We start from the raw sequence: 18,308 nt of genomic DNA on the forward strand, positions 1-18,308 counted from the left end.
ATTTACGCTATTCCATGTTCAGTTTATTACTCTTTTGGACAACTGGTTTATATTATTAGTAATGTACAAATTACAAAAATATTTTTAATGTAGTTCCTCTCTCAGTCAGTAAATATTTGTGTCAGCAGTGACCCATAATTTCATATTATTTGCTACAAACAAGTAGGGTAAGGTGAACATGAATGACAGTAAAATAGTACTTCTATGAAACCTTATTACTTGTATGTGTCATATTTCTAACATATATATTAAACTGTCAAGTGGTGCACAGTGCCAAAGTGTCTGGGAACCCCTGGTCTATACAAGAAGAGAATGCATGCATTTCACTGAATACCTTTCCTTAGAATTTGAAATTATTTGGTCAATATTGGTCCTCAATTGTCCAAACATCGCTTAGGAAAAAGAAGTATATGATTTGCACCACACGAATGTGTCAAATCTGTTCCAATCTTCTGGTTTACGTAGACTTCAGCTCTGGACACCATAAATTTAATGGCCAGACAACTCTTGAAGATAATAACGGAGTTACCAAGTATGTTTCACATTCAAATCCATGACTGTGTACCACTTTAAATTTCTTTTCACTTCCACAAACACAAATGCCATAAAGTTAGATACCATATTACGCAGTCAAAGTCTGATGGTCTAATTTCAACTCCATCTTAATTAACATACTATTCCATTGGCAAGTAAATACATTTTTGTGTTTTGCATTAACATAACCAGCATTATGCCTGTACGCCATATGGGCATGCGTGTATTGGTCATGTGTATGGCAGTCATATCCTGTACTGGTGCAGCTTTTTCATTCGCTTAAATCTATTTTTGTGCATGGCTATTTTACCCAAGGAGTCAATTTACAAGTGTGTCTGTACTGAACATGTTGTAAGAACATTGGACACCAGCTGTTGGAACTATCATGGAGAACAGAAAAAGCCTACCACCAAGACTAAAAACAAGGAAGCTGAAGCAAAATGATGATTTTCAAATCTCTCCATAAATATACTGGCAACCACTGGAAACAGGGCTGCCTATAGTTATACCTTCAGTCTGATCATAATATTGACTCCCATAGAGCAACAGAGTATCATCAAATTTCTCTGCAATCAGTACAAGTGAGTCTACATGATTTATACACAGAGGAAGATGAAGCAATGACTATGATGTACCCTCCCTATATATGATCTGTTTCAGCCAAAATCAGCAGGAATTTCAGGAATGTTAACATCAATCAAAATAAGAGGACAACTGGGAAATGTGAAGGATGACACGGGACTACAAAAACCAGGAATTTATAATATACCTTGCCAAGATCACACTCTGTAAATTTGTCACATGAGTAGGAAAGTGGAAAGCAGGTGCAAAGAACATAGGAGGTATACCCCACTAAAACAGGCAACTATTTCAGTCATTGCCATGCACTAGACCTCCTGCAGGGTGTATACGCGAACAAGGAAAAAAAATTCCCGGGTTTTTCCCGGATCTCCCGGTTACAAATACATTTTCTCCCAGGTGAAAATACACTTTTTCCGTGTTAAGTAGCAGTATACATCCCGTTGGAACAGTAAAACTTATCAATCCTTTGAATGGATATGGTTTTATACAGCAGCGTAGAATTTCTCGGCACTTTAGGAAACGAAACTCAGGGGGAAAAAATGCGTTTTGGAAAGATCTTTGATGTGCAGCAACATGTACACTGCATACTTTCGTATTACGAAAGCATAAATTCTAATTCCACCAACAGGAAAAGTTAATGGTTTAAGTTAATATACATAGTGTTGCTACAAGAAACGCAAAGCTTTCACATATAATGTTGATCTGTATACCGTATCTTACACTTTAAGATATATCACACAAATACGCCAGTAAAATTTTTAATACCGACATAGATCTCACATCTTCTGGGCTCGAAACTCTTCTAAATGGCTGGTCATCAGAGAGTTGATTTTTAAATGAGAGCAAACGCTCTGTGGTTTAAGAAATGCATCGTACATTCTCACACATAGTTCATCTTGCGTAAAAGGAAATTTACTTTGAAAATAACGCTTTTCGAACCACAATTCGCAATATTTTCCCACGACCTGTTAAGATTCATTTCAGCAGTTGCCACAGAGCGCCAGATAAGAGGCGTTACCGCGCTTGCGCAGCTACGGTAACATAGGAAGCCCGTATGTTCGTACATGTAAAACATTAAAAGATCTTTCTTACATTATGTCATTAAAGAAACAAGACATCAGAGGATACTCCAAGAGCATCGGAATTTCGTGAACCATTCTAAAATGCATAGTTCGCCTTCAAGCGCACATTCGTACGTCCTGATTCCCAATGACGTAGGCCTCTATCTGATATTACGCTTTTCGGTGTGATTTTCGGGACTTAAGTTTTCTTGGAGTACCAATACTGTACTATCTCATATTTGGTTCCTTATTATGGCATAATGCCATACGTGCTAGAAAATGAAAACGTGCACTTGAAATGCAGCGAACAGTTGAAACTTGCCAATAGTGTGGAATTAAACACTTTGTTTCAAAAAAATTTACTGCATCAGCAGGAAAGCTTAATAAAAGCCAATCAGCAGGAAAGCTTTATAAAAGCCAAATTTCTTTGGAAAACCAACAAAAATAACTATTGTTCTGCAAGGCAATTAATGCTTGAATGTCAGAAAGGTGGAATTAAAATAAAATCTGAAACTAGTGACATTTTTAGCCTTCCGTAATTATGTGAATGTATTTTAATTCACTTGATAGTTCCCAGCCACAGAAATCCGTCTTGTTTTCATTTGACGTGAGAGCAGTAAACGAAGAGGAAACAGAAAAATTACTAAACGTAAACACTAAAACTCAGACTGCGCTGCGCATCATGACGTCCGGAAAAAACTTTTAATGACTTTTCAAAAATAAGTTCATTTTGTAGCGCACATCTTTCTGAAGAGTCTGATACACAAAACATATTTCTTCGAGGAAATGTACGACATGTTATTTGGTCTTAAGTGCGCTGAAGTGCAGTGCCACACCTCATTAAACAACATTCTCATACCGCACGTCACTGTGTTTCGCTCTGTGCAACTCAAACGTGTATATTTTATAATGGATGCCATCGAACTATTTCAGGACAGTGGTAATTAAAATGTCCTGTAGTGCCTCTCCTGCTCCCAGTCGGCCGGTCTGATATCGTGCCCATTTTAAAAAGAAAAAAATACAAAAATTGTAATTAATACTGAGTGGGATTAATTGTAACCGAGAAACAAGAACTCTTCAGAAAATCTGGACACTCTATTGCATATTAGCTAATAACTTGCTCTTCTGTGTGACATAAAACTAAATATAGGGTACCTAAAACCAGTAAAGACAAGAGACAAGCCAGACAGTACACATTTCTTCAACCTTAGGTCCTAGCGATTTTTCTCTATCTTGCTACAGCTTCACACGGCGGGCTTTCCTTTCTGCGATAGAACTATTACCTCATCAAAGTTTGTCAAACGTTTGGCTACACGAAAAGTCGAAATGTCATCATCTAATACTGAAAAAGCTATTAATACAAATAGTACCCAAGACTCGTGTGGTTTCTCGATCTGATTTCGTCTATTTGTCATCATGTGCGGGATAAAACAAAAAGGTCCTTTCTAATATTGTAGGAATTGTGCGTTTTGTCTGCTGGAAAGTTAATTTCTAGATGCGACGAGGATTCCCCTGGGAGAGACATCACGTACACTATGCACGCATCCAAAAATCAACTTATAATTCATTCAGAAATCAACTTAGACTGTGTTCAAAAACGTCCAAAAACCATCAGGGTTGAATAATCGATTTCCCGACGTGCGCTGGATGCTAGATGCTTTGTGAAACATGTCCCCCCCCCCCCTCCAAAATTTTGCCGCCCGGTTCAGATACATGCGTGAACCTGGCAGCTTGGGCGCGCCAGTAAACATTTTCCAGGTACCTCATGTGGCTGGTTGCTGCTACTGCTGCTTACATAGCCAACAGCCACACTTCAGTAGCCAGAAGCAGAAAAAGTTATTACACGTATGCGACTCAACTACGCATGTGCATGAGCCAACTCGTAACTGCTTAAATGAATCTCAGTGTAACCCGTTGTGACGTCACGCTCATCAAAGGCAATTTGTTGTTATGAAGCATTGCATAATATTCCTAAAGCATTTGTCACATTTTGCTGTTGACAGATGCTTGTATGTGCACTGTGTTATTTTATATGGCGCATTTCCTTTGCAATTTAAGTTTTATTTTCGTTTTTTTCTCTTGTTCATGTTTTAATGCTGCAGTATTATTCTGCAGTAGCGGGATACAGTAATATCCATTGTTAGAGTATCAGTTCTTACCAGTCAAAATTACAAAAAATTAACTTAAAACGAAAATAACGAAAAATTTTCGGAATTGTAAAAAAATCCCGGGTTCTTCCTGGTTTTCTCCCGGATGAAAAAATTCCTGGGTTTTTCCCAGATCTCCCGAGTCGTATACACCCTGTCCTGATACTGGGACAGTGTTTTAAAGAGTCAATAGAGATAAAGATACGCTTCAAATCGCATCGGACCGAAGACGAAAGGCCAGCGCATGGACAGTAACAGCTGACCAAATATGGAGCACCAGCACTCAGCCTGGCCCACCAGATCTAAGACACAACACCTAAAACCATGTTCATGCTGGCTGTGCAAAACCATTACAAGAGATTCAGTGCAGCATGGCGCATCCAATGTGGATGCCAAACCATGCTGCTTTGTGCAACAATGAACACGTTTCGCGCAGTGTTAGTATATCAAAAGAAATGGTTTGTATGTGGCTGTTTCATAGCGTTTATTTTTTCGCATTGTTACTGAAGTGCATGTGCGCACACCAGAAAATTTCTGCGCACCAAACAAACACACTGTTCCAATCTGCACAGCTCTGCACTGCTCAGCGCCATTCTGCACTGCCCCGCACAGTGCATTTCTGCACTGGGTGTTGCAGCACATCCGGTGTGGATGGATGCAGCTCAAGTACGCTTCTAGCGGAAGTAGACCACAGAGGGAACACCTGATACTGCATCACATTGAAAATGGTACGCAAGCACACAGGTCCAAAGGATGAATGCCAGTACTCGGTGTGATGCACCGTATGAAGAAGGGCAGACAGCATACACAATGCTTAGAACTGACCAAGGAGGGGGAAGGCCCTTTCCACTTGACAAGCAATTCCAGTAGCCTCTGACAAAGATAATGAGTCACGTTGCCAAAACACTGTGCACCGGGAAAGCCTGAAGATTATATCCAAGAAAATACCAATCCTAATTCCCATCTTCACTAATGGGAAAAAAATTCTATTCAAGAAGCAGAAAGATTGTAATTTGGATGGCTTTCTGTCAATTTGCCATCTTACAATCACGCAGGTCAAGGAAGTAAGTTTGCAGTAATGAAATAGAAAAAGTAATGTCACAGAACAGATTCCTAACCATCTTGAAGCACTTGCAATTTAATAATACTGAAAATGCAAATAATGATAATCTTCTCCTTTACTGAATGTTACGGGGGATATTTACAAAAATGTGGTGTCCTAGACAAAAAAGGTTGTGCAATTTCTGCACAGTATTAAATTTAAACGAAAAAAGGTGCCAAAAGTTAGCAAGAGGAGAGAGTCAAGAAAAGAACACTGGAGAAGTAGTCCAAAAATAGCATGATTGGAGGGATGTGTTAATTCTGGAAAACACGGAGGTGAAATGGTTGCCACAATAAAGCAATGGTGCAATAAAAAAAAAAACGAGTGCTACAGAGAATAACAAATGCAAACACTTTATTGATTAAGCAGATCAGATGACGTGGGGCAAAAGGCACCAAACAGTAGTTACAGTAACACCGAATGGCAAGTATAATATCAACAGAATACGTGTTTACAACGAATTTGAAACCATCCATTATCCAGTTAGAAAACATTTTTGAACAACTAACACATATTGGTAAAAAGGCTACTATGGCAGGTAATATTTCACCACCTGTAAGATGCAGGCAGAACAGGAAAACAGAGATGGAATTATTTTCCCTAGCAAATTTCATTTAATTTTTGTACAGAATGTTATCTGAATGAGTGATCAAAATAGAGTGCTTAATAAATTGTAAATAAAGTCTTAAGAATTTTTTGTGACCTTGATAAATTGCAAAGACCCACAATCCACACTGTGTCACACTGCACCCACAATTCAAGGGGCCAATCACAGTTCTGAGGTGCACTGGCCTCTTTCTATAATTCAAGATGTTGAGCTGCTGCAAATATTAGGCTGTTAAACCATTATTAAGTGAAATATGCAGAAACAAAGTGAATCCACTGTGGACTCCTATAGGCTGCAAGGCATTAAGTCCCTTGAGTCTATGTTGGACTCCCACAGCAACACCAACTACATTACACTCTGGAGGGGAACAAAAATGTCAAGCAGAAAGTAGAAAAACAGAAGCTATTTAATGCAACTCTTACATTTTCAAAAAAGTGCAAAATCGTTTATATGTTAATGATGATAATCTTGCACATCTAACTTACAATTTTGATTTCCATTCCTGAAGTTGTAATGCAGCTTACCTACACAAGGCAGTCAGAAAGTTTGTAAGGGTGTTGTAGTGTAGACTGCACTGAGAAATAATTGCTGGGGAGGGGGGAATAATAAAAAAAATAAATTTATATGCTGTGGCGTTTTCAAGTTAATTAGCATTGAAATTAGCTAATCAGGCTGTTGCACATGCAAATTCAAGTGGCCAGTGTCACCAAATGTGTTCTTTGTTTGGTTTCCTAAAACCAACCAAGAGAGCAATGCAAAAATTGGACATGGGACAGTAATAAGACTCAAACATGAGACAAAGGTGGGGTGGTATCATGTGCTAATGTCTACAAAATGTGAACAAGCAACACTGGGCCACTTGCATTTGCACGTTCACCACCCCGATGGCTAATATCCATACTAATTAACTCGTAAATGGTGCGAGATATCGAATTTTTTTTCTTTTCAACTGCTTTTCAGCACAAGCTATCCAGTAACACATGTACAAGATTTTCAGACTGTTTCTAACCATTCTTTACATTGCTGGGTTGTTTCCCAAGAAATCTACGAAAGCTGATTAACAGGATTCTTTGTATTTTGGATTTTCCTGGTGTATAAGATTTGTCTTTGCATAAAATGATTCACTGTTGCACATGCAGCTAATCTGTGAGCTCTCCCTTCATATGAAAGTTTCAGATAAACGTGTATCATACGAACGGTCATTTCATTATAATAAATGAAAAACTGATATTGAAATATTTACAAAAAATAAAGATATTTGGGCACAATTATGTTTTAAAAGGTTCAGACACGCATTAAACTATTAACAACCCACATATGTTGCAGATCTTGCCATTATGGCTTCATGGAATTTTCACTGGAGTATGGTAAAGTTCAATAACATTCCAAGTAGCATTCGCTTTGAAATAGGATTGCTGCTTTGAGACGCCGAACTCTGAGAGTGGCAGACTTGAGAATGATCTGTAATTGAACCTAAGGCAGTTGTGTGAACTCCACCACAATGTCATTGGTTACCTGAGTATTTGATTTCGAATTGTAACAAACACATTTGTGTCTGATGGTGTACAAAAACCTTCAGAAAACTAGAGAAACAAAACATTTATTTACCTGTGTCTGAGTGTTTCTTGAATGCTGCTTCAGGTAACAGGAGGTCTGGCAGCGAACCAGGTAAAGATTCTTGAGTCTCGAATTTTAAATGAGATGCTGCTTCTGTAGTGTGATGAGGTACATCACTTGCTGTTTTGTCACTGATATCAAGCCAAATATCATCACTGACCATTGAGAATAAATTGAAGTAATAGCTTATGAAATTACATTTAGAACACAAAAGATAATCATAGCAAAACATTGGAATTCTATGACTGATAGCAGAAGGGCTAAGGAGGGAATTTGGTAACCTTGTTTTACATTCAATACACTACTTAGGAAAGTACAAAGCACAGTACACTTCCACCTAAAGACAAGTTTAGTTTCCAGTTATTTAAAGTATAAATCAGTATTGCTCATTATTTTTGCTTCTGACATAATAAATAATACACACAACATAAACACACATTTGTATAACATAACAACTCTCTGTATAACATCTATGAATATAATCTGTGCTCTCTGAATAATGCCTACAACCGATAAATGGACCTTGTGTCTGATAGTGTACCAAAACCCTCAGAAAACTAGAGAAACAAAACATTTATTTACCTGTGTCTCATATTAATCAGCTAGGAGAGGTCCCCATACAATGTGATTAACTTTTTGAAACCTTATATATGGCGATGTATGTTAAGATTCAAGGTATTACACCCTGCAACTACTCAGGTGGGCCCTTGGTTACAAGTAGCTGACAAAAAAAAAATTGGAATTTTGGGTGATGCTCTTACAGCTTTAAATAAGCCACATTTTATGAAGTACTTGGATAGTGTAATGGTTATAGTACTAGCCTCATGCAAAAGGTTGTATGTTTGAATGTTGTTAGGTGCTTTGAACCCTTTCTATTTTTAAACTTCATCAAAATGACTTTAAGCATTATTTTTATTCCATTTATTGACTTAAATGTATTTTTTATTTCTACTGACTTCTCACATCATTTTAACCACTGTTAAACTTATTCAATTGCTGTCGTTTTTAATTCTTATCATTCTTTTCCCACCTGGAATATCTGTGGATGTGGTTTTAATGATTGCCATGTATTAAGATTGATTTACTTTCATCATCCGTTATTTCTATCCATTTTACTACGGTCACTATTTCTATTCCTAATATTGCTTGGATTTCACTTTACTTATACTACCTTCTCCGGTTTAAATCACATGCATTATTTTGTTCATCATCCAACAAGAATTTGAATGTTTGTATGATGACTACCATCCAAGAAAATGTAAATATTTTAATTAAAAATTATATTTTTGACACCACCGCACATATAAATAGATTATTTCATTTTTAGTTTTTTAACTGATCGATCAGTAGTTCCAAATTTTAAATATTATGACATATTAAGAGAGATAATTAACTTAAATGCACAAAGATTCCAACTGTAAAATGAATTACTGGAATTAAATATGAGAGCAATTGAAAAATGTAATACAATAATTAAAATATCACTTAGGAATATAAATAAAAAAATACATTTACAGCAATTAACTAAATAAAAAAATAATGATCAAAGTCATTTCGACAACGATTTAAATGTAAAAAATTTCGAACACCCATAGAAATTCAAACCCACAACCTCTTACATACGAGGTTAGTACGATAACCATTAGGCTATGGAAGTACTTCGTAAAATGAAATTTATTGAAAGCTTTAGAGCATCACACAAAATTCCAATTTTTTTCCATTGATTATTCGCAAATGAGAGCCTACCAGGGTGAATGGTTGCACGGTGAAATATCTTTGAGATTAACCTACATTACCACATATATACGGTTTCAAACGTCTATCCACCACTGGGGACCTCTCCCTGTAAGTGGAATAATTAAAATCAATATAGATCATTACAAAATAATTATATTACCACCATATATTCAACAAATCAATCGTGTGCGTGCACGCCGTGTGTGTGTGTGTGTGTGTGTGTGTGTGAGAGAGAGAGAGAGAGAGAGAGAGAGAGAGAGAGAGAGAGAGAGAGAGAGAGAGAGAGAGAGAGAGCCCTGCAGGAAGTAATTATAGCTCCTTTTGTTAACACTCCGAAAACAGATCAGTCTGTGTTACATTCATTGCACACCATACTGCAGTTTTCACATCATGCAGAGTCTCCTGATGTACGGGGTTATTACAAATGATTGAAGCGATTTCACAGCTCTACAATAACTTTATTATTTGAGATATTTTCACAATGCTTTGCACACACATACAAAAACTCAAAAAGTTTTTTTAGGCATTCACAAATGTTCGATATGTGCCCCTTTAGTGATTCGGCAGACATCAAGCCGATAATCAAGTTCCTCCCACACTCGGCGCAGCATGTCCCCATCAATGAGTTCGAAAGCATCGTTGATGCGAGCTCGCAGTTCTGGCACGTTTCTTGGTAGAGGAGGTTTAAACACTGAGTCTTTCACATAACACCACAGAAAGAAATCGCATGAGGTTATGTCGGGAGAGCGTGGAGGCCATGACATGAATTGCTGATCATGATCTCCACTACGACCGATCCATCGGTTTTCCAATCTCCAAGAAATGCCGAACATCATGATGGTAGTGCGGTGGAGCACCATCCTGTTGAAAGATGAAGTCGGCGCTGTCGGTCTCTAGTTGTGGCATGAGCCAATTTTTCAGCATGTCCAGATACACGTGTCCTGTAACGTTTTTTTCGCAGAAGAAAAAGGGGCCGTAAACTTTAAACCGTGAGATTGCACAAAACACGTTAACTTTTGGTGAATTGCGAATTTGCTGCACGAATGTGTGAGGATTCTCTACCGCCCAGATTCGCACATTGTGTCTGTTCACTTCACCATTAAGAAAAAATGTTGCTTCATCACTGAAAACAAGTTTCGCACTGAACGCATCCTCTTCCATGAGCTGTTGCAACCGCGCCGAAAATTCAAAGCGTTTGACTTTGTCATCGGGTGTCAGGGCTTGTAGCAATTGTAAACGGTAAGGCTTCTGCTTTAGCCTTTTCCGTAAGATTTTCCAAACCGTCGGCTGTGGTACGTTTAGCTCCCTGCTTGCTTCATTCGTCGACTTCCGCGGGCTATGCGTGGAACTTGCCCGCATGCATTCAACCGTTTTTTCGCTCACTGCAGGCTGACCCGTTGATTTCCCCTTAAAGAGGCATCCAGAAGCTTTAAACTGCGCATACCATCGCCGAATGGAGTTAGTAGTTGGAGGATCTTTGTTGAACTTCATCCTGAAGTGTCGTTGCACTGTTATGACTGACTGATGTGAGTGCATTTCAAGCACGGTATACGCTTTCTCGGCTCCTGTCGCCATTTTGTCTCACTGCCCTCTCGAGCGCTCTGGTGGCAGAAACCTGAAGTGCGGCTTCAGCCGAACAAAACTTTATGAGTTTTTCTACGTATCTGTAGCGTGTCATGACCATACATCAATGAATGGAGCTACAGTGAAATTATGGAATCGCTTCAATCATTTGTAATAGCCCTGTATTTCAGGATCAACCTCTCCATCATGCACAGGCTGTAATAGGCAACTGCAGTATTGACATTGGGCAGAAAGTATGTCAATTAGTCAGTCGATGCAGTACCATTATTTTGCAAGCAGATGTTACTGACATCAGTCTCAGTCTTCTTCCCAATGTCATTCAGTTCATTCTTAGTTAAAATCGATACTTCACCTGCCACAATGACCAACAAATGGGCCAGAATGACATGCAGCAATCAGGACCTGGCCATAAGATACACTTGTTCGTGTCCACTGACAGAGATGGTGCTGTCATCTTGTACATAACACACTGTATATCCCTATATCAGGGTAAACTGAAGCCCTTCACCAAATCCATTCTGCCAGTAGTACTATTACCACATATAATGCAGGATAAAATATGATTGTAGGGTTTGGAAAAGTCAGTGACGTTAATAACTTGAGTGGGAAGTAGAGTTGTGCCAGGTACCCTGGCCTGTGATAAAGCAGATCTGAATTCCCGGCTTGGTAAAAAGTTCCAGTTGTCACAATAAATCCACTCCATTGCAGGTTCCGCATTCAGTTGTTTCACTGATTACATTAAAAGAAAAAAAAGGAAAAAGAAAAACTAGGTGTCATCTTGACAAAGAAATAATCGAAGCAGTTAGTGGCATCAAAGGTAGTGTCCAGATGCTCATAGATGACACAGAGACTCAAAGTGATGATAGCAACGCCAAAGCAGAAATGCTGAACTCTGCTTTCAAATGTTCCTTCATCAAGGAAGCTCCAGATTTAATTCCCCAGATTCAATTCTTGCCTTAATGGTAAGGTGAGGACCACCTCCGTAACCATGGTTAGCATCATTGCCTTCAGTGCAGAGAACCTAGGTTTATTTCATGGTACCCAATCAGAATTTTTCAGAGGTAGAGGTCTGGAAAGAGGTCCACTTAGCCTCATAGGTCCAGTGAATAAAGAAGCAGGAGCATCACTATAATTCATCTACTGGCAATAATGGCTGGAGGGATTGGCAACATGCTGGTAACGTGTCCCTGCTTAGACAGCTTTTAGGCAGCTGCTGGCCAGTAGGAACAGGCTGAAGGCCTAATCTGCGAGTGGTGGTTATGTTTTAGTGGAAAGATGAGTGGATATTAATATTGCTTTCACTGGCATTGTGAATCAGCTGAAATAAAAAGAAATTGAAGAAAGTCTGAAGCAACTCTCCCAGTTCCTACGCAGAATTTACAGCTGAGTTTGCCCTTCACTTACTCAAAATGTACAGCAGACAGCATGAACTAAAAAACATGCCACGTTGTTGGAAGGATGCAATGGCCACACCTTTCTATGCAATGAGTAGCAGAAATTACCAACAGAACTACATCCAATATCCTTTGATGAGCCAAAACATTATGATAACTCCCTGCCACAAGACTGAATGCCACCTGATGCTGTTGTGGAGGTGCAGTACAGTAGGGGAAGTATGTAAGTGGAGCAGAGACTAATGGGGAATCCGTTTATCAATGGTACAGGCTACAAGTGAGGAAAATCCATTGACAGAAGCAACTGTAACAAAGTGCAGACTTTTATGGTGCAGTACTTGGGATAGAAAATCTCAGAAATGGAGAAGCTGGTTGGCTGTTTGCGTGCTACTGTTGTGTTGACGGATGGTAAAACCACTAGTAGATGACTCATTGGATGTCCACTGCTTGCCAGATGAGTAAAACAGGATAGGCAGAAATATGTGGCAGATCTAGTGACTGAGTAGAATACTGGTGAAAGCACAAGTATTTCGGAGTACATCATACAATATACATTGTTGAACAATGGGGCTCCACAGCAGACAACCTCTATGTGCTCCCACATTAATCCAACAAGTTATCAATTATGACTACAGTGGCCGTGGGATCGTTGACATTGGATCAATGAAAAAGTGTCATCTGGTTGGATGAACTCTGTTTTGTTACCATATGTCAATGGTTGTGTCCAGGTGTGTCCATCATCCAGGCTCCTTGAAATGTCAACTGTGCAAGCCAATGAGGGTAGTATTATCCTGTGAGGGATTTTCACTTTGGCTTCCATTGGATCTGAGGTAGTAATTGAAGGCAACCATAACAGCTGTTGACTACATCAAAATTATTTCAGGTCATTAACATCCCTTCATGCTTGTTGTCTTTCCGGACAGCAATGGTGTTTTCCAGCAAAATGAATTATTGTGTCATAAGGCAGCCAGAAATGTACTACAGCATTTTCAGCAGCATGATAATGAGTGGACATTGCTGCCTATACTAACAAATTCATTTTATCTGAATCCAGTGGAACATATCAGTGATGCTATCAGATGCCAGCCTTGCAACCACATACCACCAGCCGTTATTCATGGAAACTGTGTGACCTGTGTGAAGAAATCTGGCACCACACAGCTCGAAAAATCTATGAAGGGCTTCCTTAATCCATGCTATGCAGAATCACTACTGTATCGCATTCCAAAGGTGGGCTAACATGCTATTAAGCAGGTGGTCATAATGTTTTGGCTCCTACAGAAAATTCTGAGTATCATACAGTGATTGTGTGGCTAAGATAGATCACTACTTACTATAAAGGGGACATGTTTGTGTGTGCAGGTACACACTCACTAGTTTAAGTCACTAGTGAACATTAGTGGAGTTGTTTCACTGACCTACCATTAAGATAGTCATTATGTGCAGGTTTCATTCCAACAGGTGATGGACAACATGGAGCTATGATAAACTTCTTTGTTTTGGACAGTATATTGCTAATGTAAGTCTGTCCAGCATACTTTAAGGTTTGTAAAAAGCATTTTCAACAATTAAGAAATTGGCAGCCAAATTGAAAACGGGTCACATTCATTTCATCTGCACATTCCACAACAGCAACCACATCTGAATAAATCAGATCTGTCCAATATTACCAATTAAAGTTCTCCAACATAGCTGAAGACATAGGCACATCAGAAGAATGAATACAATACTACATTTCAAATGAAAAATGAACTTCGCACATACTCTGTTCAAGATTCACTGAATGGTGATCAAAAGGAAAGTAAACTGATTCCCACCAAAGTTTGGATATTTTGGGGAAAAAAAGGAGAATCAAACTGAATGTGTGTGTTGATTTGTTGCTGCAGGTAAGTGGGTCCACCACATCACACTACACCACTAGTGATACAGTAATCAAAATACTTGGTGGGACCTGGTCATCATGCACAAAAATGATAATGTCAGTTTCCACAGCTGTAAACGAAACACTAAGTTTTCTTGGGAGTATAAGGGATTCCAGATTTTCTTGAAAAAAGGTAAAAAAAAAAACATGAAAATCGTGTACGACTTTTGGACCAATGGATGAAAAAATGCGAAGAAGTTGAATATGCCCACCTATTATTAAACCTTAAGAAATTTGTTGCAAAAAAAAAAAACAGATTCATACCAACTAAAACATTACAGCAGCTATAGACTAGATAATTTGCAGATCTTTCAGTATCACAATTCAGTTGAACCCCACACAGGGATTTAAAAAACTATTTTATCCTAAAAACTATGTCTGGTGAAGATTTTCTTTGTTGTGTTTGAACCACTTTTTAATTAGGCAAACTTTTATTCAGCAACTAGTTTTGATATAAATCTCTACACATCACAAAGTTATAATTTATTTTTACACTGGTATGTTGTTCTCTCTGTATGTTATAATACAACAAAAATTCTCTAGGAACTGTTAAATTAATAACAACTGAACATTAAGAGAATACTGCAGCTGCTGGAAGTTACTCAGTGACTACAGATACCAAATGCCAGTAATCAACACACTACTGAAAAAAATTAATTATGGAAATTTCCTGTAGAGTGAAAAATGTTTTTGACAATTTAAAGACATACTTGAGGAATTTACTTATATACTTTATGACCATCAAGGGTATATGTAACAGGATAGTGTTATGTTGAATCAGTGACTAGCACATAAGCCTTCCTGAATTTCCTACTTTCCTGTTTGAAACTTTTAGTTCTGCTACATGGAACATTTCCCTGCCCCCCCCCCCCTCCCTCTCTAGTGTGTGTGTGTGTGTGTGTGTGTGTGTGTGTGTGTGTGTGTGTGTGTGTGTGTGTGTGTGTGTGTGTGTGTGTGCGCGCGCGCGCTGGCGGGGGCATGCACAAGCACGCTCCCGCGCACTCCACCCAACTTGATACCACAAAATAAGTATTGAGCACGTAACAGATAAATTGAAAATCAAACACCAAATTTAATTACCCAACACACTGAACGTTTTCAATCAGTTCTTCCACAAATTCTCTGGTGAATTGAACTGGTAATTCACACTCTGAAGTTTCAGTTGTCACAGGCAGTTGTTGATCTAAACAGGTCACAGGAGTTGATGCAACTGAATTGTTGTTGCCACATCCACCCTGCTACAATAGATTAAAGAAAGCAAGGTATTAATGTGGTTATATAGCACCATGGTAATAAATACTGTAAACATACCACCACAATCACAAGGGAGAGGAGTGTGCAGGGAGAACAGTAATTGACCCACATAAAAAACTTAGACATAAATTTAATAGTTTGTTACTGATGTCATTGATATATCTGGATAAAAACAAATCATTATCTAACAGATTTTCACACATACCATACCAAGCAAGAATCTTCAAAATATGATTCTTAATTGTTTTTATTAATTAAACAACAAAACTGGAGCACTCCACTAACAGACAATACAATGTTATATGAACGTTTTTCACTTAAATTTACCAGGTCACAAATTTAGTCTGTCATTCTCCTAGCCATCCTCTACACTAAATTTCATGTAGAAAAAAATTCTGTTAAAGACTTTAAGCTAAAAGATTTTTCTCATTATTAACTGAAAAGCACTACTAATTAAACCCAGCAATATATTAACTAGCAGTCCTTTTATCACACAGGTAGAAGCTTTATTAACATATAAACACATAACTAGCATAGTGGACAATCCATTAGGAACACCAATTACTACAACAGTGGATGGTCTAAAAACGAGTGGTGGTCAAAACTTTACCAGAGCATAGATGAATTTTGTATTATTAGGTGTTCAGCAGACACAACACAAGATAGCTAACTGAAATATTTCATTGCTATCCTGCTTCCTGCAAATCATTTTCACGTTACTGTATTGTACTTAATTAGGATACTGCTGACAGCAAAGCATTTGTATGTCGCAAATGAATAATGACAATGTTGTTTCTAACAGTAGTAGAAATGGAAGAGAATTCTTGTTGAGCGTTTAGCACCTACACAGGTTGACATTTGCATTGTAATTACTACAAATATGCTACACTAATTCTGGATAACTGCACTGAGCCAAATTATGACAATGCCCTTCCATTACCCACGCTGTGACGTTGTGAATAACTATTCATAATTTCTTTAGTATTTCTTTGTAATAATTTACCCAGGTCAGTCATTCGATTGTATGCTATTACGCGGGATAACGTACTTAAATATTAATCTCACTTATTTACGTCTATCTACGGAATGGAACTTGAATACGCAACGTTTATCACTTTCGACAACACACGACAAAGTGTTAAGAGTAACTGACAACTTTATCATGATGAACAGAAATATCACGAGGCGCATACTTTTTTTTTTTTTACCTTCGGTGATTTCCGCTGCAATAATTTAGTAATGAAATCCATCCTCTGCGATGTTCGCAAAATTTGGCTAGTCTGTAAGACGAAGTGGCGCAGCGCTCCAAATATAACGCGATCATCACGAACTGCGTGGGCCAAAGCGCGCTACTATGAATGACGTAAATGAGGTCTGAAAAAGCTGAAATTCGTCAGTATTAAAACTGTATAACTACGATTCAAACATCTGAGATGGCACCATTTGTGACAGTCAAACAGATGCTAAACAATACGAAGATTTTCAAAAGAAAACTTATTACGCATCCGTCCACCTAAAAAAAGGGGGGGGGGGGTTATTCAACAATGCACAACTAAGTTGCCCCAATTCTTTTCACAGAATGGACAGATTTCTGTCTCGCGGGCAGTTATTTTATCAATGCATTAACAGCAATGTTCTTGGATATTTTCGACATCCATAGATGGAAAGGATAAATGGCAAGTAATATGCTGTGAGCATAATACAAGAGTCCTTTTTATGAAGCAAATGAGAAAGAAATTAACGCCTTAAATCACACCGCAGTCGTTAATAAGGAAAAGCTTCAAACTAAAAACTTACAAAAATTAGTTGGGCTCACAAGCGACGATAGGTGAATGTAAAGATAAACATGAGGCAAGTCCGAACGGAACACGAATTCAAGTTCATTGAAACAAAAAGAGAAACACTTATTTCTCGTAGTATTGTAAAGAAGCACTACGCGTTAACGTATTTTTCTACAAATAAAACGCACGGTGCTAAAACAACTTTGAATACCTACGATTGGAGGGTATGCCCAAGTCCATTTCTTCTATTTTTCGCAATCAGTCTCGCTGTAGGGATATTTAACTCTATTGATGCTTTGTTTCCTAAAGACAATAACAGAATACATGACGAAAGACTTAATTTTTTAAACTATTTTCTACATCCAATACTTTCACTTCAAAACAAACAGTATCGTAGAATTTTTGTCTGCAATTTTTCTGCGCTTTGACATACTAGTGTCTATTCACCGCGGTCCGCGACTAATCCTTTGTGCTTCCGCTGGAGTGTTTTGCTTCCAAAACATCGCCCTTTCTAAACCGAAATCACTTTTTCAAGAGACAAAACCTCATCGTCCATCTTGCTATATTAATTTTTGCTATGCAATATTTTTATTGGTAACATTATCAGTGCACGTAAGATTAGTAACATTTTCTTTGGTATTTTCTCACGTTCTTACTGCGCTCGTCCCCAAGGTAGAATATTTGCATCACTTCAAATGTCGACCTGGGTAGCATACGGCGAGCTGTTTTTCCGTAGTAATCGGTTCGGTACAGCGTTCAAACTGCCAACATTTTGTGCTGCCCTTACTGTAATGTCTAAAATCTCTGTCAAAAAGCTAGAGCCGCACTAAAACCTTATGGAGTGAAGAACAAAACAGGGTTTTGCAACCAAATGGCGTAACTCTGTCAGCTGTGCAAATTTTGAAGGTTATTAACATCAACGGCACACCCTGATCCCGATCAAAGGTACTGTGGATTAGGTACGGTAAATGAATTTCATACCCATCT

The 18,308-nt window shown here is 38.3% G+C and overlaps 1 protein-coding gene across 3 annotated transcripts in view; it reads right to left on the minus strand.

Annotated features, from left to right (window-relative positions):
• The window catches only part of LOC124795253 (transforming acidic coiled-coil-containing protein 1), a 214,961-nt gene that overhangs the window by 105,061 nt on the left and 91,592 nt on the right, over positions 1–18,308 (minus strand). For 2 of the 3 annotated variants that reach the window (XM_047259195.1, XM_047259197.1), the window contains 2 exons: positions 15,367–15,524; positions 7,642–7,781 (listed from right to left, as the gene is read on the minus strand). In XM_047259195.1, the coding sequence (XP_047115151.1) occupies positions 7,642–7,781; positions 15,367–15,524 (298 nt within the window). Of the gene's footprint in view, positions 1–7,641; positions 7,782–15,366; positions 15,525–16,748; positions 16,851–18,308 lie in introns of those variants that run through there. The other variant, XM_047259196.1, reaches the window with a different exon arrangement.

This window comes from Schistocerca piceifrons, chromosome 4 (genome assembly GCF_021461385.2).
Source record: "Schistocerca piceifrons isolate TAMUIC-IGC-003096 chromosome 4, iqSchPice1.1, whole genome shotgun sequence".
NCBI classification, from domain to species: Eukaryota; Metazoa; Arthropoda; class Insecta; order Orthoptera; family Acrididae; genus Schistocerca; species Schistocerca piceifrons.